Source organism: Nymphaea colorata, chromosome 1 (assembly GCF_008831285.2).
Source record: "Nymphaea colorata isolate Beijing-Zhang1983 chromosome 1, ASM883128v2, whole genome shotgun sequence".
Taxonomy (NCBI): Eukaryota; Viridiplantae; Streptophyta; class Magnoliopsida; order Nymphaeales; family Nymphaeaceae; genus Nymphaea; species Nymphaea colorata.
Genome location: NC_045138.2, coordinates 13,983,937 through 14,005,065, shown reverse-complemented (window position 1 = coordinate 14,005,065; position 21,129 = coordinate 13,983,937). Strand labels below are relative to the sequence as shown.

The 21,129-nt window shown below is 39.3% G+C and overlaps 3 protein-coding genes across 3 annotated transcripts; all 3 read right to left on the bottom strand.

Annotated features, from left to right (window-relative positions):
- Window positions 1-450: 450 nt before the first annotated feature.
- Window positions 451-4,940, bottom strand: LOC116261396 (uncharacterized). Its single transcript, XM_031640135.2, has 4 exons — window positions 4,674-4,940; window positions 2,506-2,594; window positions 1,119-1,296; window positions 451-712 (listed from the first exon to the last, which is right to left on the bottom strand). The coding sequence occupies exons 1-4, from the start codon at window positions 4,854-4,856 to the stop codon at window positions 644-646; spliced, it is 519 nt and encodes a 172-aa protein (XP_031495995.1). The 5' UTR covers window positions 4,857-4,940; the 3' UTR covers window positions 451-643.
- Window positions 4,941-8,601: 3,661 nt separating this feature from the next.
- LOC116246438 (protein PHLOEM UNLOADING MODULATOR) lies at window positions 8,602-12,676 on the bottom strand. Its single transcript, XM_031618312.2, is given in 5 exon segments — window positions 8,602-9,125; window positions 10,364-10,560; window positions 10,674-11,068; window positions 12,319-12,490; window positions 12,493-12,676. Coding segments are annotated over 5 exon segments (1,290 nt in total). The 5' UTR covers window positions 12,623-12,676; the 3' UTR covers window positions 8,602-8,729.
- Window positions 12,677-14,076: 1,400 nt separating this feature from the next.
- LOC116246923 (chaperone protein dnaJ 10-like) lies at window positions 14,077-19,398 on the bottom strand. Its single transcript, XM_031618874.2, has 11 exons — window positions 19,021-19,398; window positions 18,178-18,237; window positions 17,966-18,048; window positions 17,512-17,671; window positions 16,846-16,975; window positions 16,607-16,765; window positions 16,271-16,449; window positions 15,522-15,602; window positions 15,061-15,174; window positions 14,482-14,676; window positions 14,077-14,359 (listed from the first exon to the last, which is right to left on the bottom strand). Exons 1-11 carry the CDS (start codon window positions 19,108-19,110, stop codon window positions 14,267-14,269), a joined length of 1,344 nt encoding a protein of 447 aa, XP_031474734.1. The 5' UTR covers window positions 19,111-19,398; the 3' UTR covers window positions 14,077-14,266.
- Window positions 19,399-21,129: the final 1,731 nt, after the last annotated feature.

Genomic DNA, 21,129 nt, shown 5'->3' with positions numbered 1-21,129 from the left:
AGGTCAATACTCACAAGAAATCAGCCAAACAAAGATTGTTTACCGAATGACCCATCACTGCCCTTTATTTTTGTTGATGAGATATACTTTATTTTAAATTTGGATAACCAATATGAACATCAATATCGCTGATTATGTGTTTCTCATTCTAGCCTAACACAGTGGTCCCTTTCAGCTTCAAGAAGCATAGCCAGCTGGTGGCGCCGTTGACACCGTTGATGCCGACAACCCAAAACCAGGGCGCTCAGTGTCTTGCTGAGCTCCCGTCCAGCAAGGGATCTCTGTGCAAAGCAACAAGACGGGGAGCCTGAAGGCCTATCCTTGCAGGTGATTTCCGGAACTTTAGAAACCCAAACCCAGAAAGGGAACCAACATCAGCCCGTTTGATCTCTACAAGGATATCAATGTTCACCATGACAAACTATTAAAAAGGCATGCAAAAGAATGTGATTGAACAAAATTTGCTTAAAGTTTATCATAATCATAAAGAAAAGAACAGACTGAAAGTTTATAACAGTAGAAGCCTTCATAGATTTTATTCATCTGTATTTTCCAAATGAAAAAATTGCCCCTGGTGAGCTATATACTACAAACTGATACTATACACTGGTTGCCCGAAGTCATAATCAATTTCAAAAAGGCATCAAACAGCAACAGTGTCAAGTGCATTGTTTATCCACTGCATCAGCTGATCAGCAGGCAGTGCACCTTCCTGTTTGAGAACAACAGTTAGTATGGTGCATATTTTGAAATAACTTTAGCATATAACAAAATCAAATTTTGGAGCTATGTAGAGAGGGAGAGAGAGATTTTCCCAAGTAAAGCCAATATCCAGAAATTCCACCAGAAGAAGAATGTATTTAGATGTTAGTCGCATCAGGTAGATCAAGATCCACCAATTGAAGGTGGTCAGAAATTGAGGAATCATTTTCCAATTTTGACACCTAGACCAAATTGTTTCCGAATTTCATGGTTGCTAATCCCAAAAGGCACTTCTTGGGTTATAGAAGCCTTTCAGTGACCAGGATCAAGGACGACAGGCAAAAATGGCCGTCTCTCTCTCACACACACAGGTGCGCATGAATTGTAATGGAAGGTAGAGAACAGATGTGACTTACAAATCTAGCTGATGGCTTTCCGTCCCTGAAAATGATTAAAGTAGGCAACGCCTCGACCCTGTAGCGATTGGCAATGCTCGGATATTTTTCAGTATCAACTTTCACCACATCGATGGCATCCTTCATTGCATGGCCAACTTCATTGAGAACAGAAACCATATATTGGCATGGACCGCACCTGGTAAAGGAATAACCAATTATGCTGCTAGGAATAGAAAAGGTCATAGGAACCAATTTCAACAATATGTAGAAGTGGTACCCTCCTCTTATTCTGTTCATGATTAAAAGTAGAAGAACAAACGAGGTGGCAGAAGGGAGCAGTGTGAATGCCGATGAATATCTACATGTATATAAGAGCATGGATGCTAATGACTGAGATGATGGGTGCAAGCGATTTTCAGTTATGAAAGAACACGATATAACATCTTCTATCACAATATTCACATAATTTACTTTCAATTTTCAAAAGGATAACCAAACTGTCCAAGAAAAGCCATCGCTGATGGTGGTTAAAGGTCCTTGTGGATGAAAGAAGCAAATGAAGAACTTGTCAACTAATTAGCATCCTGAAACACTTGTTCTGAACCACTAGGACTGTAAAATCAAATGTGACAGAGATCAATCTTTTCATTATTGTTGAACTTTTAAAAAACATTTGATGACAAAGAAGTAAACACACCCAACGCTCGGGTTACCGGTCTTGATAGAATACCCATAGGAGTCATTGAGATCAATGAATTCCTAGACATTGTCAAGTAGTCAGTTTACCCTTCCAAAATCTTCAAAGCATAAATACAGACTACTACTAGAATATCGGGAACCTTGAAAATTCATTAAGAAAGTTCCGCCTTGTTTCATTGACAATAACTTAAACTGACAGCCCTTACAGTTTCCCATTGGACATTGTAAAATAGTGAATTTCCCTTCCCAGAACCTTGAAAAGAATAAATACAAACCGATTCTAGAAATCTGGAGCCTTGAAAATGCATTAACAACTGTTTCATTCACTTTGAAAATCCATTAACAATTGTTTCACCGCCAATCACTATAAAAGGACAGTGATTTCCTTTAGACCAATGGTTGGACAGAGCACAACCAGCTTATGCTAAAGTTGCATTCGCATCCCCATAACTGAACTCTTGACTCCCTTCAAATGGAAGATCTTTAAGTGGGCCCACAAAGGATATAACGTCAATACTGTAAGAAATAATAGAATGAACCAACAATGGCCAACCTCGGACACAATTTAAAGCATTAGAAACAAAATGGCAGACAGCATGCACTCAAAAAGAAAATTGCCCAAGATTTTGTTAAATGCAAGGTAAGGAGCAAGAAATGACACTTAAAATGAACAATGATTACTGACAGAGAAAGCATCACAACTTACCAAGTCGCATAGAAGTCAACCAATACAGGCTTGTCGGACCCTGCTATCAAATCATCAAATGAAGAAAATGTCTGCTTCTTCGCATTAATCTGAAAAGGAAATGAAGAAACAAATCTAGCCTATGAGACAACTAACAAGAACTAAAGTGAAAGCCAAAGACTAAGACAAGTGCCAAAAACTGATGGGCTATAAGGATGAAAATATGAAAGCACAATTCATACTCTCATGCTGAATGTTCAAAGTGAGATATGTCTTGAACATTTATTAAGACAGCTCAAAGCAGCAAGACAAAGGAATTGTTGAAAAAGAAAACACCAGCATGTACATCTACACAATTGTCATTCTTTTACACAATCAAGTAATTAATATAATTTTTTTACTACTTACTAAGACTACTGTGCCATTCTAACCCTTACTAATTTATTGGAACCATTACGGCTCTGAACCATGATACCCTAAGGCGCTACTCTATTTCATTAGATGATGCATGCTGCTCACCTAAACATTGACTTAATCTCGTGGATGTATTCAACACGGTCTAGGTCTGACTATTATTGGTATATCAAAAGAATATTTACAAGTTAGTGGAACATCAAAAGCGTATGGTTTATGGGGACAAGATATGCCAAGCATGGTTGACGGATTTTTTTTCTCTCTTTTCTGTTGCCTTTGGAAATTAAATTATAGCATTAAGATGCGCACCAGAATAGCAGACATCAAATTTTGGTTCTAAGCACTCGTCTAGCACCTGGGTGTTAGAGTCTACAACACTTAAGAATGTTTCTAACCATGCCATGTTCACCAGTGCTGTTTTCTGAAAAGCTTTCACTCGAGCTTTTTCTTCGAAAGAGTTGCCCGTTTCTAGGAAAATTGCAGGAACTTATGGAAGAAACAAATAAAGAAAAAAACAATATCGAAGAAACAAAAACAGGCTTCGTGGCATTTTCTTGTAAAGGCTCCTTGTCTGGTTGAACGCTAATATTTTGCCATGACAAAACTTTTATCAAGCACTTGCTTTTTGCCTTCAACAAGAAGGAAAAACTTTAGCCTAGACGTTTACTTGGGAAAGTTATCAGATAGATTTGCCTAGGAACGTATGCTCAACACATAAATGGAATCATTCTCAAAACCATGAAAACAGGTATTGCAATATCATCACCAACTTTTTTCTCTCTTTGTGCAAATCTTGTGCATTTAACAACTCCTGCCTTCAAAACAGCAAGGAAAACACATTAAGGAAATTGCTAAGATCGCTATAAGCCAAATCGCATGGTTCTTTCATGGCTTGAATGTGGACAGTGTTCTTCTGCCGAGCTAATCTTTAACGAAACAGCGTGCTACTACACACAATGCAGATGATTCAAGAGATACCTCCATCATTCCTTCCAATCAAAGTCATATAATAAGAGACATCAAATTCAATCCGTCCCCTTCACCACTTACCATCTTACTCTTGCTCCTCTTTGATTTTCAATAATAACGTGGTTTATATACTTTCCAGACTGCGAGCCCTCGCACCTCCCCACTATCTTCTGTCATCTGTCGTCCATTGGGAACATTAGTGACCAGGAAACAGAAGTGGAAAATCTGTTGATATCTTGAGATGTTTCCGTTTGTTGATACCTTGAGTTGTTTCCGTTTGTTGATCTTGAGATGTTTCCTTTTGCTTCAATTTTCACTAGTTCAATAGCTCACGCATTAGGAAGACCAATATTGACAGAGATTGCTATGGATTGGAGATTGTAAACCATCGAAGACAGACTCCTTTGCTAGGAAACGGAAAGACCCGCATGGCTCCCCAGAACTCCAAAGACTACAGCTTCTTCCATAGATTCTTCCACGAAGTTATACACTTAAAAACTATCCATCTGTTCTCCTACCTAACCAGGCTCACCTGCCGGAATCCAACGACCGTTTCATCGCCTATTCACCACACACAGCAGAAGGACCTGATAAATCTTATATCTAGATGGAAATTACCATCAATAAGGCCCTCAAATTCGACACACCAAACCTAAAATCTCGCGACAAATAGCTAACGATTTTATCATAATCAATCCGAGGCAAATCCATAAAGAAAAAAACACATCCGAAGCAACCAAAAATGGAAAAAACAACATAAGAAAGAAAACACGAATCCAAAAGCGAGAAAAGGTAGACGGAGTTACCCGACGGACAGTGCGACGGCGGTGCGGCAGGACCGTCCGAGAAATGAGCGGGAAACCTCGAGTTCTGCCGCGGGAGGACAAGAAAGAGACAGAGGAAGAAGCAGAGAGCTTCGTTGGAGCCAGAACAGAGGAAGGATTGGGGTTAGCTGAAACAGAAGCAGAGACGCCGAAGATTGTCGCCATCTTTTAACGATGTCCTCCTTCGAACTCCGGGACCAGGAAGCCGAGAGAAAGAGGGCGTGTGCTTCGCAACGGAAACGAGGACGATAGTCGATATATATACAATCTTCCTCTTCTTTTTATTTATTTTTAACGTCCGAACGATGTTTCTTTTCCTATTCTTGAACATGCGGCTGCTTTGGTTCCCTCGTCGTTCCTTTTGCAAATGAAAAATACTTTGGTACTAAAGAAAATCTCTTCCTAAAAAAAAATAGAACTAACTAACGTTTTAGGACAATATATACAAACCTAATAAAATCCGAAAAGTTTAGATAGATACGTTATGGTCCAAAAACAACTGAAGGATTTGTTGGAAAAAATTGCAAAGCGATAACAAAAGATGCCAACCACAGACTAATTATTGTCTTTTTTGAAAAATATGGCAAATCATTCATGAGATTAAAAGATTCAAGAGGTGTTCATGGGATTAAAAGAAAAAAGTAGGTGAACGAACACTTTTGTTAATGCAGAAACAAACAAGTTGGAAAGGGACGGTATTGTGAATATGTGAGAAATTGGGAGGTCGGCTGCAATTAGATTCTTTTCCAATTATCAAAAGGTAAAGGTTCTCCAGATTTCTGGGGCCGCGTGGAGCATAATCCGCCACCTAACCACACATGCTCCTCCTCGTCTTGTTCTGTTTCGGTGGAGATCGTGTTTGATGTTTTCTGAGTTCGAGATATTTGTTCCCCTTGAAAGCAGATCGGCGTAGGTCCGGATCCATTTTCAAATCTAAGCACTCTCGACTTCTACCGGATCAGAGTCCGATGAATTGAATGAGCACTAAATCTAGAACACTAAAGAGTTTACTCGGATCTGTCATCACTTCAGACTTTAGTTGGATTTGAATTCGAAACCGGATTTGCTGGATCTGCCACCCATTTTGGTAACCAAAACCAACTGAAGTGAATCAGATATTTCTACATGAATCCAAGATTCGCGTCTTCACCGTTCCATTGAGTAAGCGACACGTCGTGGTCTTTATCCACAGATTCTGTCCTGGCCCAGCCTACTCTAGTTGGATAAGGTCCAATGAAAAGCTTGGGCCTGTTCAGAATGCTTGCACATATATGAACTAGTAGAAGGAGCAAATTCAGTGAGTGTCCAAGAATTCTACAAGAACACACTCAACTTTTTTGAAGTGCAACAAAAAGACACGCTTGAATTTGAATAACTTTCATGTTTGAATTTCTGGATTAGATATAAAACTAAGTGGAAGAAGGTTAAACTTAAACACATGGGTTACACCATGTTCAAAACTTCACATTTTTGAATGGATCTCAAGTCATTTCTAAAATATTTCGTTGAACGAACTCCAAAATCTAAACTTAAAACACATTTGGTGAGCGGCCAATCCTTTCATCATGGTTTCTGAAGGCCAAAAAATATGGCCAAGATTCATGCATAAGCTTGAGAAAAACAAACGGACATTCGTTTAGGATATACTGACAGAAACTGGTCGCTAATGTTTCTTGGATTTAAATCGATAGTGTTGGTTCCACTGAAGGCTGCCTGCCCAAGATAGCTGAACCTGAAAGGCAAGGTAGCTGCCACTACCGTTCTCTACTGTATCGTTGAATTGTAGCTAATACCAAACTTTATAAATAGCCATGCTTCCTGCAACCCTTGAAGGTTAGACGGGCCTTTTCTTTCAGGCTTTGTCTGTGGGCAAACGATTATGAAGCTATCTAACAGTCATGGTCACTCCATTAATGGCACCTTTCAGTCACCTTGTATGAGAATCGTCGGTTGATGGGCAGCAGCTTGGGTATTAACTTTTATTAAGCAACTCTTATTCACTCATTTTCCTTGAAGCAATTTCAAGAAACTGCACTTCAGTCGAGTAAGGAAGCAAAGTTCTTCCCACTCGATTCCTGATCATTTCCTATGAATTGGATTTCTTTTTTTGTGAAAAAAGATTAATTGGTTTCAAGGAAGAGAAACTTATGACAAGTTATTTACGTTTTTTTATTTTATGTTTCCGAGCGCGGACCGAAGTAAGGTCCTTTTACTTCGTCACCATCTATTTACTGGTCTATGTTTGGACAGCCAACACGTTTATTTATTGAAAAAGTCTACGACGGCCATGGAAATGTTGAACGTGGATTTATTCTGACGACATTTTTATGTTTCCGTCTCCCACATGGCTTCTATCTACCACTCTTCTATGCTTAGAATATTGATTGTTGATTGTTCAAAGCATAATTTCTTTCGATGCGTAGAACAACTCAGATGCCAATTGGGCTTTCTCTTGGTGTCGTCTCTTCTTATCAGAATTCACCCTCAATTCAAAAGGGAAAAAAATTGTTTTAAGGTAGAGTTTGGATGACACCTTGCAAAAGTGGATTTTGTTAAAACCTGGTTTTGTAAAAACCAATTCGTTTAAACAAAAAATGATCTGTATGTTTGGTTGGGCACGACAAAAACCAGGTTTTGAGTGCCCGGAAGCAGGTCAAACTCAAACCTTACAGCTCGAGCTCAGCTTGGTCAAGCTCAACAAAACTCGAACTCGTCTCAACCGAGCTCCAGCCAAGCCAGCTATGAGTTGAATAGTTTTTTGGGAGACATCCGATAAAATTGGAACGATACAGCTATGAATTGAATACAAAAAAGCACATTCGAAACGGAGAACATGGTGAGATCTCAAGCCGAATACCCAAGAGAATGCTCGTTAGACCAGAAAAAATTTCTGTTATCATTCTGTAATATATATCTGATGTTCATATCAATTCTAATCGAGCTCACACGAGTTGCGTAATACAACTTATGCTCAACCCATTTAATATGTCAACTTAACCTAATTGGCTTGAACTCAACTTGCTTAATAAACGAATCGTCTATGCTCATGGTGAAGGCCTGAACTAATGCCGGTCGACCTAAGTGCTAATCTAGTATCTATTTTAGTGCAAAAGACGTAAAAAAAAAGGCGATAGAGAGCAGCGGAGGTGGATACGTGTTCAAGTTATCACCTTGTCTTAGTTTTCTCACGGTTTCGTCTTACTAAGGCGGAGCATTGTCTTCAAAAAGCTATAACAGAAAATAATAGTTCCCTACAAGCCTGATTTGGCCTACCATTTTCTTGCATACAGGACCCAATTATGAGGAGAACTGTGCCCATATAATAAAAATTTCTCGACCAGAAAGGCCTGTATGGCAATGGGAACAGTAACACAATGTTTCATATATCTGCCCTGAAAATTAAGGCAGATTCACGAAACACTACTCCATGAATCTGTTCAAATTTATTGGGTAAAACCATGGGACGGTAAGTTCGTGTTCTCATTAACAAATGGGCCCTACAGTTTGACAGAATGCAGCCTAACCTTCATTGGGAAGAGAAAAAAGCACTCGACATTTCAAAAGTTTTCATTAAGATGCCATTTTGGGTGACATGTACCTTCATTTTAAGCAACTAAATGTAAAATATTCAAACAATATGACCGATTTTGCTGTTCCTTCAAAAGTTCGGAATGTCTTAGTGAAATACTATTTTATGTTAATGCAATTAACAGTATTTCCCACCATGGTGATTTAAGGTTTAAACCTTTTCATTTTCGTTGTTCACGCGTGCTGATAATATGATTGATTTGCGCAAGCATTCCAAACTGATAGTGGGATTCGAGCATCTTCCTGCCATGCAACATAGCTGCAGGTGGGGAGTCTGCAGGCGGTCTTTTATAATATCTAAAGCAAAACAATGGAAACGATATACTGCAAAAGCATGACATACGAATCCTTCAATTTTGAAGCTTTTTAAAAGAGAAGATGATCAACAATACATAAGGGTAACTAGAACAAGCGATTCTCTTTCCGCAAGTATACAGTAGTGGTAATTTCTTACCCATCTGTTGTCCATGTGAAGGCAAGGAGGCCAAGTCCAAGGGAGATGATGATGGTGAAAGAGGCAAAAGCCCATATCATCCGCTTGGAAGATTTTCTTCCATCCTGACCCGCACGCTCAACCTCTTCTATTAACTCCCTGATCTCACCCAAGTCTGCATCCTTGGCAGCTTGAATCAGCCTACCTTGGACCTCGTCAAGCTTAGCCAATCTTTTCAGTCTCGCTGCATCTTTGGCAGACCAGATAAATCCTGTCAACCTCCATAAGAGAACACCCACATAGATGGCAACGATACAATCAACACTATAGTGATGTCGCTCTCGAATTTCTCTTTGTGCGCTGTGCAGCACTAGCATCCAGATAATGGCAGATGTCCATCCTCCATATGCTTCCTGTCAATAAGAGTAGCAACACCAGACAAAATATATAGTTACCAATAAACCTTAGATAGATGTCCAAAGCACAAAGTAAATGTATCCGTTCGACTCCAACGACTGCTGCAATTTTGTTACGAATACTACAAGAAGAAAACACTCCACAGTTGGACGCAAATCACACTTATCTGATTTAAAATTTCAAATGCAACATTGAAATTTGCAAATGCTTGTGGATATGCTATGCCCTGAATATGATTTGTCAAAAGGCTTATCATATCAGGTTAAATCAAGAGGAAGCAATTAAGCATCTTTCAGAATGAGAAGAATAAACTAATGCAGCAGGAGAAATGACCCCTTTGACATCGAAACATCTTTTCCACCTCATCAAAATTTTCTTTCAGACACATGAACAACCATAGCATAAAAAATTTCTATGTTATACTGGACCCTTCTTTCAATGGATAAAGCCGATTGTTCAAGTGAAACCATTGTCACAAATATCATTTTCGGAAAAAAATCGCCAGAGCTTTCTTTAGTAATTTTCAGTGAAGTTACTCTTCTCGGGAAAGTCTCAGCAAAATCTTGGCAAATTTTTAAAAATTAAAAAATCCTAAAAATCATTAAAAAAATCCTAAAAATTAAAAAACCTCGAAACACTTGGAAAAATCATGAAAAAATTGCTAGATTTTTCCTTCGGCGAAGATTTTGCCATTCTCCTCGTAAATATCATGAGATTATCGAAAATCTCGCGATATCTACGACAGTGAGTGAAACTCAAATCATAAAGTTTAGCTTGACTAGAAGATGCTTATAACCCCAATGCAGATAGAAATCCATATTCATGGAAAATTCCTTGGACACCGTCTACCAGTATATTTTAATCTTAACACACCTCAGATTCTTCTTTTTTTTTTTTTTTTTCTTTTGGGCATGACAAAGGGATCACTTTTATGTTTAATCTTTAAATAAAAAGAACGAACTCTACCTTGCCAAACAAAACAGAAATGCGGGAAACAAAAAATCATGTCACCACGGCATGATACTGAAGGGGGCCTCAATCATACAAACTAGGGTTTTGGACACTTCAGTTGACCAAGTGTAGTTTGGGCTACATTCACAAGAACTTGGTGACTGAACATCGTATTACTATTACATACATGATATCACAATCACCAGCCCTTGGCACGCCAAATTGCTTAGCTACATCAGCTTTAGAAATTAAAATTTGCAGAAGTAATGAACAAAATACGTACTGTCCATGTCATTGCAGTCAGCACGGCAATAAACATGTGGCCACTATAAACAAGGTCATTGCAGCCACCTCCTGCTCTCTTGAGGGTGCTGAACCATGATGTGCCTTCCGCAGCAGCAGTTGGCCTCAATATATCAATCAGGAAGCTCATTGATCCCCAATTTGGTCGGTAATCGGGCGGGTACTCACCAGCTTGTGCTGAGAAAGGAAATGCAAGGAGGCAAAGGAAGAGAAAGAACATGCATCATCGTCTGAAAGGAAGAAAAAGAAAAGAACCGTCTGTAAAACCTATGGTCAACTCTCAAGCTTACCCTGGTTTGTGTCAGTATACAGTAGTTGACGAATAGCATTTGCGTCAGAGGCATATGGTACATAATATTTTTGGGCCCACGGATGAGGATGACGAGGGACTCTGAAGCGAGCGGAAGCACACCAAGGGCGTGCTGAAGGAAGAATTGTGGAGATAAATGTCAACACACGTATAAGCCGACCGACAGCCATCGTGAACATATATCTAGCACCAATTCCCAGGCCAGGAGCTTTAACAGATTCAAATAAGACAGAGAATGCTAGCATCAAGAACAGCATCAAGTAATGGTGTAGACCAATGATGTGAGCTCTTAATATTTCCACAACAAAAGGAGGAAGCTTCTCATTCAGTGCCAGAAACAGCCACTGGCCTGTGTCAGGAAGAGGAGCGGCAGTCCTGTCAATTGAGAAAATCTATGTCACTGTCGTCACCTTCTATTTTTTCACATCAAGAACGGAAACAAAAAATGTTTAGGCCTACAGTACATACAATATTTTCAAATTCACAGTTCAGAGAAAAAAATGAACATGATGTCTTCGATCACAAGCAAGATTGATTCATGATCCACAAAAGTCAAGCTCGGGACTTCAACTCAGATCATTAGGCTTACATTCTGGCTCAAGCACAAGCAGGATAAAATGAGCTCAGACTGGCTTGTTGAAAAGAAAGTTCAACGAGCCTCTGTTTCAACCAAGAACCTGAATGACGTGTCAGATTACTGCTAATCTCCCATCACCAACGCCTGTCAAACAACTGATATTGGGCGTTTATGAGCCGGACCCGAGGTGTACGTGTGTCATGTGTGGTGATCAATAATTCAAGACCGCCGTTGACCAACGCCATAACCATTAATACCACTTCTAAGTGTATGTCTGTGTTGGTGTACTGGAAATCTGTAGAATGATTCGAAGGTCAATGTGATGATTTAAAGAGATGAAGACCGTAGCTCCAACTTGTGAACCACGCTCTGAATACTTAACAAGTGAGGTTTCTGGTTTCATCCTAACCAACCAACCTCGGCCAGGATCAAAAGGAAAGGCGGGAAGCAAAAGGATAGAAGGGCAAAAGGCAGATCTAACATGGTCATGAACTGAAGATTGCCAGCTCGAATATGAATCCTGTCCTCGCCTAAGAAAAAATCTGTGACCTATTGTCATCTAATTATACGAAGTTTGCCCAGAAATCGTCCATTTTCGAGTTCTCATTAACACCCGCACTTAAGTTAGCTCGCATCTAGATCGACGGGCAAAAAGAAATACGAAGCCCAGTAGAAATCTTGCCTAACTGCACCCACATTTCGAAATCCATTACAAGCAATGACAGGGAACTACCGAAAAGCTCGTCTAACTTTCGAATTCGCCGAACCAAGGAGTTCATTCAATTCATTCCCCAAAATCACGCTTCCTAGAGTCGAGTCTTAGCCAATGACAACCACATTCTGTGAAAAAAGGCCAATTGGAAACCCTAACCCCAGTCCACAAGTATGCTTTTTTGTTTTTTCCATTTCCTATGGTACACAAACTTCTTGCGATTCACAGCACGAAACCTTTTGACCCACGGAGAAGTTCCCATTTCCACTGATGGAACGCGTGATCATCCAATTTTTCCCTGAGCGCGCGCGCGCGAGAGAGAGAGAGAGAGAGAACCTGTGCCAATCAAGGCCGAGGACGGCGGTGACGAACTGCACAGCGAAGGCCTCCACGAGAAGAGATGAGAGCATAAACAGGAGGGACGCGACGAATGGGATCGCCGCCCGGAGCTCTGCGTCCCAGTGACGGTAGAAGGGCACGCGGACCACGGCTGCCAGCGCCAGCGCCCCCATAGCAGCGGCTGCAGCGTCGAGTGCAACGACGGTGACACCTCCCGGAGGTAATCCACCGTCACATACGCAATCGCCGCTAGCCCCAGCCCGTATCCGCCGCCGCGGGGCGACGGTGGCGCTGTCGCCATTTTCGCCGGACAGCGACCCGAGCGATCCCGCGATCTAGGGGATGGAAGGGGCTGGGGCTTTCACTTTTTCCCGCTTCCATGGTTCGGATCCGGGTGTGTAATTTACATGATTCAGAACCGATCTGTTTCTCTTTTCTAACTCAAATGAGTCAGACTCGCCAAGCAATGCCATGGAAAATTGTTGGAGGGGGAAACCCATTAAACTCGAACCAGCACAGAGAATCCAGTGAAGGATCTCCGACCAGCGGGGCAACTCATCTAATATGGCAAGGGGCTATCACAAGAGAGACAGGGTGTGTGTGTGTGTCCCTCACCCATTTTAAGAGAAACTCAAGCTGCGCTTAAAATTTTTCCTCCAAAGGAACATGCCCAATTGCCCATGGACCAGAGTTTTCTGTTATGTTTGTTTTACCGCGAATTTCAGATAGGAGGTGATCTTAGGATCTTAGATCCATGAATTTAAGATCAAACCACCTTTTTATTAGGAAAAACTTGGACGAAATTCTTAGCTTCTCAGACGTATTGGCGTGGTTAGTTTAATGGAGAATACAATTGATTACTAGAGCTAATGAGCTAAAATCTTGATGAGGTCTTTAATGCCCAGAATGTTGATCAGATACATTAAAAGAAAAAAGTCACAAATGTGAGGGTTCGTTAAAAGTTATGGCAAATTTGGAACTTTTAAGGCTTAAACTAAAAATACTTCCTTCACCGATTATTGGGAATGATCAATCTCATGAAGAAATGAACGCGAGAACTTGTTTGGTGAGAAAGCATCTGCAAGAAAAAGTAGGCGCTTTCATCAGATGGAGCTGTCAAATTGCATGCAGAAGATCGAGGTGGGAACCCTGACTGCTTCAAGTGTTAGGCACAAAGTGGCAGTCGCAATTACATGAAATCTCGATGGAGGAACGTAAGCATTTTCGATCGGTAATATGCATATCTATGTAATCTTGTCGGAAAAATATTATCCTTGACGTAAATAAATAAAGCTTAACAATTAATTGGCACTTTAAAAATATGGTTATTTAGTTTAACAGGTTGTTTAACTTTATTATTCACAATCCTCAAACCAAACTTTGCGTTTTCTTGATTTTTTTTTAAGATTTTCCAGAAAAAAGTTAATCTCAACAACCAAAGGCCAGCTTTATTTCCACAGTAGCGGACTCTCCCCAGAAGTGAACAACAGATGATTGAGTCAACGTGATGCATGATGTTGGTGTAGGAATGATAGCAAGTCCCTTCATAGTTGGAATTGGGAAGTTTGAAAAATATTCCATATTTTCTATGTTAGTAATGATCTTGGCATTAATTCTTTATTAACTTGACGAATAAATCATGCCCAAGCAACAAACGTGGATTCTGTCTAGGGAACCAAACTCAACACCTTTACGTTAAAGGAGATCAAAGGTTCAAAGAGAAAAGGTTCCAGTCAAGGTTCAGTAGAAGTCATGAGAAGAAAAGGACAGCTTTCATTTGATTGATGAGAATGTTATAGAATAATAATAGATATACATCTGATTGATAGAACAGCAACTCTACAGACATCTGCGTAAAGAAAAAATTTTAACATGAAGAGGTGCCTCAACAATGGAAAGATGCTGGGTCACCCAGTAGCTTGGACCCATGGTTCTGATTTTATCTTCATGTCATCCACCTTCTTTCAAACTCGAAAGATAACGCCCTCTCATCAAGCACACTCGCTCCACACAAGCAACTTAGAGCTCCACCAAGTTTCTGTTATTTAAAGGCAATTAGTTAAAAGATCCAGTTAATTTATTGAGAGCTTGACTGGGATGTCTGCTTCTCATATATATACAAATGCATGTGTCAACTTAGACAAAGAAGGTAAAATGGACCTGAATGGGGGGATCGCTTCTGGGAGGTGAGGGCTTAGGAGAAGTCTTTGGACTCCTGAAACTGCGGAAACACCCAGGGCTTCTGCTGCCTTCAGCATTTACTCTGTCTTCATATGGACTTCTAGTTCCAGGGGAGGTCCAACAATCAGGGCCTGGGGAAGCCCCAGTATCAGATCGAGGAGTCCCAAATTCACTCTAAAAGAAATAAATAAGGTCAGACTTTATATAAAAAAAAGACACAAGATGGACATATTAACTCTAAAATATATCCCAGAATTCCTCAGCATTATATTGCAGACAAATGTATTTCACTACATGGACATATTTAATGAGATGGCAGACTACAGTAACGTTATTCCAGAGTTGACATGGAAAGATGGGACGTAAGTCACGTAACTTAATCAAGCCTTTCAATAAAGCGTCCAAAGGTCCAGCACATATAGGAGTAGATGGAGACAACCATGAAGACCATTTTCATGGGAAATTGTGTACAGTATTTCCATCATTTTCTTAAAGAAACAAACAGAAAATATAATGAGTGTATGAAAAGCATAAATCTGAGCATTAGATGTTACTTACTAATGGACTGTAGCAAGGAGAGTTGAAAACCCTTGGTGGTGTTCTTGATATGGCATAGCCATTGTCGAATTCAAGCCCATGCATGTTTCTGTGCTCGTCAGGACGCCTTGCATTCTACCGAAAGTATCAAAAAGCAAAATGGTTTAATAAATTCAAACATCCACAGTACGTAGTCGAACAAATCACAATGGAATTCCAACTAAAAGAACTGAACATATTAGATAAGTCTAACTACCAACATCTGATGGAACTATATAAGGTCGACTTTCTCAAAAGCTTTTCCGTTTTTAGTTCGTTCAGTATAAAGGCTCATGTAAGGAAGCGCAGCAGCCTTTAACCAGATACAATCAGAACCCCCAAATTATTCACAACACCTTTGCAAATACGATGAAAATGATGGAGTAGTGGAAGTTGGTCAGAAACATTCTGAAAAAAAAACTAAAATAGGACATCTCAAGTACCTGAAATATCTTCCCCAATATCTTTAGTCCCTTAGCTCTTGCTCTTGATTCATCCTTCCGTATGGAATTATCTTGTAAAACCTTCCATAGGAAAATAGGTCAGAGAATAGATTTGACTTTATAAAAAAAAAATAGTTATCAACTTAGACGAACACAAACCATCATGTAAAGTATGCACAATCAGAAATTATATATGACGTCATCAATCTTGTTTCATGAAAAAAAAAAATTAAGGTGTTGGGACTTATGCTCTTAAAACAGATAGCACATCGAGGAATATTAGCGAAAGCATTCTTGCTGTTCAACTGTATGTAGTACCTCTTACCATAACAAAGCATTTGACAATGTGATTTTGTTCCTCCATGCATTGTACCTTCTATATTTGGATCTTAGTTTAACTAGTGAGATTAGCTTTGCTGACCGTGCTATCTTTAAGAGGATATATGCCGTGCTATCTTTAAGAGGATATGTGCTTAACAGTTTATTAAAAGCAATGGTCTTCGATAGAGTGACTAAATGAAACCGCAAATTACTGTTGCACTTGAGCCCATATTGCCCATTTTTTGCCAAATAGATATGTATTTCCATCCTTCCCAATGGTGTAAGTGCAACGCAACCATTTCTTTTGTGTTACATTTCATTCCTATCCATGGTATTAGCAGTAAGTTTACATTATGCTGAAAGGTGCACAGGAATTCCCACCATACAGATTCCTTAAAAATGGAAATTTGAGAGATGGGAAACCATACCATTTCACATACGTGTGTTAATGTAGCTTCAATGTCAATAACATTAAGCTTCCAAAGTGAGCTGATCATCAGTCCCTTCTTAGACATAAGAAAAGCTTGAATATCATCCTCAGTACAGTTCTCTTCAGTACTAAATTGCTTTTTGATGTCTTCTTGCAGTTTAAACAATGCAAAAGCACCTGACGAGAAAATTCAGTTATAATAGGCTATCAAGTTATTACAACAAAGGGCAATCAAAATCAACTGATTGTGTGTGTGTGTGTGAGAGAGAGAGAGAGAGAGAGAGAGAGAGATTAGCAAAGTGCATCTAAAGAATCTCGTGAAAATCAAATATACCACTCGCTGCTGTGACCTGTGACTTCAAAAGATGACCTTTGTTCCTGAACCATTCAGCCAAAAATGGAACCCCAAGATAAATTGCTTTCTTGCCTAGCTCTTTCGCTGCTTGTCTTACATATATATAGCCAATTGTACGCAGTATCTCGATACCAAAGGCTGCAAAAGTAAATAAATAAGTAATCAGTGATCACAAGTAATCAACCTTCATGCTAAATGTTATAAAGATGGACTCTTACCAGCAAATTTCAACCTTTCAACTTCGGACTCTGCATGATTGATGAAACTTTCTATATCACCATTCACATATGGACGAAGAAAGTCTATTAATGCACATGCAAGTTTTTCTTCCCTTTCGCCTTGGATAGCCTGAAATAAGCAAAAACTCAACTTGATACAAGGAGAAGTACATCGAGGTATCAGGTAAGTACCCTTTTTTTTTTTGGTGGGCGGTGGGGGTTGGTGGGGAGGGGAGGGGATGGGGGATCAAAGTTGACATAAAACAACATATATACCAGAAAAAACAGGATTTAATCAATGTCAGGTGTAAACAGACAAAGGTACAATACAAACATGAGATGTGAATGCAAAATTTAAATGAAAAAAGTGTAATAGAAACACTCAATACAATTTAATATTTAATTTATAAATTATTATTGGATGACAATTATATAGGAAAAGTATGCTAGACTCAAGTTCCTCACTAACAACACCCAAAAGGAAACATTTAAGAAAAACTTTAATGATGCTATGCAACAATCAGCACAACAATTAGTCCATCATTATATAGGAAAAGTATGCTAGACTCAAGTTCCTCACTAACAACACCCAAAAGGAAACATTTAAGAAAAACTTTAATGATGCTATGCAACAATCAGCACAACAATTAGTCCATCATCATATACCTTCATTTGCTCCTGAATTTTCTTGATATCAATATTTTCTCCTTCATCGAACATCTCAAATGATGCCATTGAAGCCATTGCAAGCTGTCCAATGTAATCATGGAATTCTTCACTCCCAAATAGTACAGTAAATATTGTTGCTGGATCAAGCATACCCTCCCTAATAGGAAAATAATCTCATTTAAAATGTGATCTTGAAACAACCACAGAATGTAAGCTTCCCTTGTACTTAGCACAATATTTGAAACTATATAAAATACACAATTATGATAACAGCCTAACTGACAAAGGATATGCACGTGTATGTTATCAAGATTTGCAACAATGGGCCATTGGTTTTTTCCAACTTCAATCTGTGCGACTGTCACATATTTGAACATACAAAGCTGTGGGTGTTTGCGAGTGTAAGTATGCAAAAGAAACATAGTCTTAGTTACCCGAGTACGGATCTTACTTGGATATGCTAGACTTTCCAAAGCTATCATATATATCTCGTTTCGTTGGATCACTCAAGACTTGATAAGCTTCTCCTAGTGCCTGAATGCAGAAAGGTTCCAAAACATGAACCACAGTTGCTACACAATAATATGATAGCAGTACTATTACAAAATTCAACTGATAATTCAAGTCCTTAGGACAAGCCAGGCGGTTGTAACTACAACTTACCTGGAACTTCTCAGCTGCCTCAGGATCGTTTGGATTTTTGTCCGGATGGACTTTCCTTGCCTGCTTTCATAGGCAAATACAACTTTTAGTAAGTCGAGCAAAGACTTGTCCAATTAAAGCAATATCTATAGAATCAACCAAACAATGTACGAAACGGGCATAACCCATTCTTTCGGTGCTGGAAAAAATTGCAGATGAAAAATTGAGGACTGCTATAAACTAAAAGAGGTGCAGGATAGCTGCTTTTGCCTAATTTCTCAATCCCCCAATAAACAAGTAAAAATTGTCAAACAACAGAAAGACCTCGCAGAGAATGATTAAATTTCTCCAGACAGTGAATTTCTCAATACTTTTACATTTCTCAATCGTAGCATGAGTAATCTTATAAACAGACTCTAGCCTTATAGCATTCAACATGGTGCTGGAGTAACAGTAGTTTGGACCTTGCAAATCATTTTCGAAGAAGGAAATTCAGAAAACCAGCCGAGTTCATCCATACTGTATTCTCCTCCTTTAAATAACAATAGTTGATGGAGCTCAGATCCATGTTAAATTTCCAAAATTCAAGTTACACCTACAGTAAAGAATTTGACGAATAATTCCACACAACGTCGCATCTCCATCAAAACCAAAAACTCAACAACAGTCCCTCAGAATATTTGTTACCCAGAAATCCAAGCCAGGTTTGTGGTCTCCGGGCCATAAAGCAACGGAGAAAAAGAAGGCCAACAACTCAAAGTAGCAAGAAACGCCAGAACGCCAAACTGAAATTACAAAAACCAACCGCCACTGAATCGAAGAAAGGGCAGGGGTGAAAAACAATAAATAAGAAGCCCCCTTCACCTTGATGTAGTATGCCTTCTTGATCTCCGCCTCCGTGGCGGTTCTTGAGACGCCGAGAATTTCATAGTAGTCGAGCTCCTTTGCTACCATCTCGCAGGTGTCTTCTTAGTTAGGAAGAAAGCAAGAAGGATTTAGTTTCTCTCTTTCTTCCCCCACGGTTGAACAAGGAAAATAAAGACGTGTGGAGGCGAAAGGAGGAGAGAGAGAGAGAGCGAGAGAGAGAAATATTTCGAAATTTGATGGTACCGCGGGGTTTGGTGAATGGGAGTGAAAAGTCCAGGAAAGGTGCCCTTCGAAGCAAGGACATCGATGATGACGTCCTCGACCTCCTCAGACATCGTCACCATGGTGGGGTGGGAGAAAGAGGGAGAGCAAGCAACGATCGGTGTCGAGGACGTGGTCAGGAAAATGTTCCTTCAGAAATTCATTTAGATATGTGCCTCACATTCTCAAATTTCTATAGCACTGGAATTTTAGTAATTTACTGTAAACTTCCAAGGAAGAACTTTATAAAATAACTACATAATAGTCCCAGTTTGAAAAAATTAAGAAAACCAGATACCCATTATTAGTTTATCGTAAAAAAGACTAATAAGTATTTTCGAAGAACGTTTTCTTCCTCTAAGCAACAGCATGCTTTTATAGTTAAATGACATGTTCTTTCATTAAAATGCAATAAAGACACCGGAATTCTTTAGTTAAAAATTGAAAAAAGAAAGGTCCGCATATGATGGCTGAGTCGGCAAGGAATCAAAAGTTTGCAAGCCACATAAGACTCATGGTGTGTATATATATATATCTATATATATATATATATATATATATAGAGAGAGAGAGAGAGAGAGAGAGAGAGAGAGAGAAAAAGGGGTGCCCTTTTATCTTAAAGAGAGGTATTATTTGTCCTTTAAGTTGTAACAAAAAAGTAGCAAATGCACCGGAAAACAACATAGATGAATGGGGCCATCAGCAAATGGTTTTAGACTCACCGGAAAACAACATGGACGAATGGGTCCATCGGCAAAGAGGACGGTGCCAACAATGGTGGCATTTTTCTGATTCATTTCTTTTAGGATTTGGGGTTGAATTTAGCTTTGAATAAAGATGGGCAGTTAAGAATATAAATGTTATGAATCCGAATTGGGAACCATTTGGCTGTGCCTCATAAAGAAATTCATATTTATTTATTAATCAGAATTGAGATGCAGTACCTTATCTGAATTTGAATTTGTGTCGAATATTCAATTGGATTCCTATAAAGCTCCACTTCTACCTGGTCAAATATAAGCTTCGGATCTTACGTTCTGATACAGCGTGTTGACCGATACAGCGCCAATACCAATACTTTTAACATTGAATGGCGACATGGCTGGTTAATTCCAGTTTCAATATAAATAACCATGTATTTTAATGTATATGCTTAAAATTTAAAGTGTAAGCTTGAGTCTGACTGCATTCGTGTATAGTTTATCTCACGTTATAAGAGTTATACTATAAGTTCTTAATATATTAATGTGGGACTCAAGAAAGCAACTACAGACAATTTGACCTTTTAAAGTAGAAATGGTGGTGAGGAACCTGACCACGTCCAATTTGACCATTTTTTAACTATTCAAACTATGTTGGCAATAATGACGAACTCAAAATAGCGCGTATATGTATAATATAGTTTTTAAAGTTTTGTGGGTTGAGGGGAAGATGGTGATATCTCAGTGAGGCTAAACTTCAGCACCCTCGAAGTTGAAAACTGCAGTGCGACCTGAGTAGGAAGTGAGACACTCTTTAACTAAGCGTTGAAAACTGCGACCTGGTAGGAAGTGAGACACTCTTTAACTAAGCGTACTGCGACCTGAGTAGGAAGTGAGACACTCTTTAACTAAGCGTCATGCTCACTGTTTTCAATTTAATGAACGTAGTTCCCATGAGAATAAAACCGACGACCAGCCTTATATTACTTCCCCAGTTCGAGTTCAACCAGCTACTATGCTTCTTGACATAGTTTTTTAAAGTGAAAATGGATCACACTACTTCATTCATAGAGGTAATGGCGCTCAAGATATGAGACTTGGAACCATTTTGAGAGTCAAAAGTAAGACCTTCGTTGGGGATTAA

Bases quoted from the DNA above. Each gene is read 5' to 3' on its own strand.
- LOC116261396 (XM_031640135.2), bottom strand. From the start codon at position 4,856: ATGGCGACAATCTTCGGCGTCTCTGCTTCTGTTTCAGCTAACCCCAAT. The intron at 1,297-2,505 runs GTAAGTTGTGAT...TTCCTTTACCAG, and splicing joins GTTGACTTCTATGCGACTTG to GTGCGGTCCATGCCAATATA. The intron at 713-1,118 runs GTAAGTCACATC...GTTCTCAAACAG, and splicing joins GAAAGCCATCAGCTAGATTT to GAAGGTGCACTGCCTGCTGA.
- LOC116246923 (XM_031618874.2), bottom strand. From the start codon at position 19,110: ATGGTAGCAAAGGAGCTCGACTACTATGAAATTCTCGGCGTCTCAAGA. The intron at 16,766-16,845 runs GTAAGAGTCCAT...TTACTTTTGCAG, and splicing joins TGAAAGGTTGAAATTTGCTG to CCTTTGGTATCGAGATACTG. The intron at 14,360-14,481 runs GTCCATTTTACC...TTTAAATAACAG, and splicing joins GAAGCGATCCCCCCATTCAG to AAACTTGGTGGAGCTCTAAG.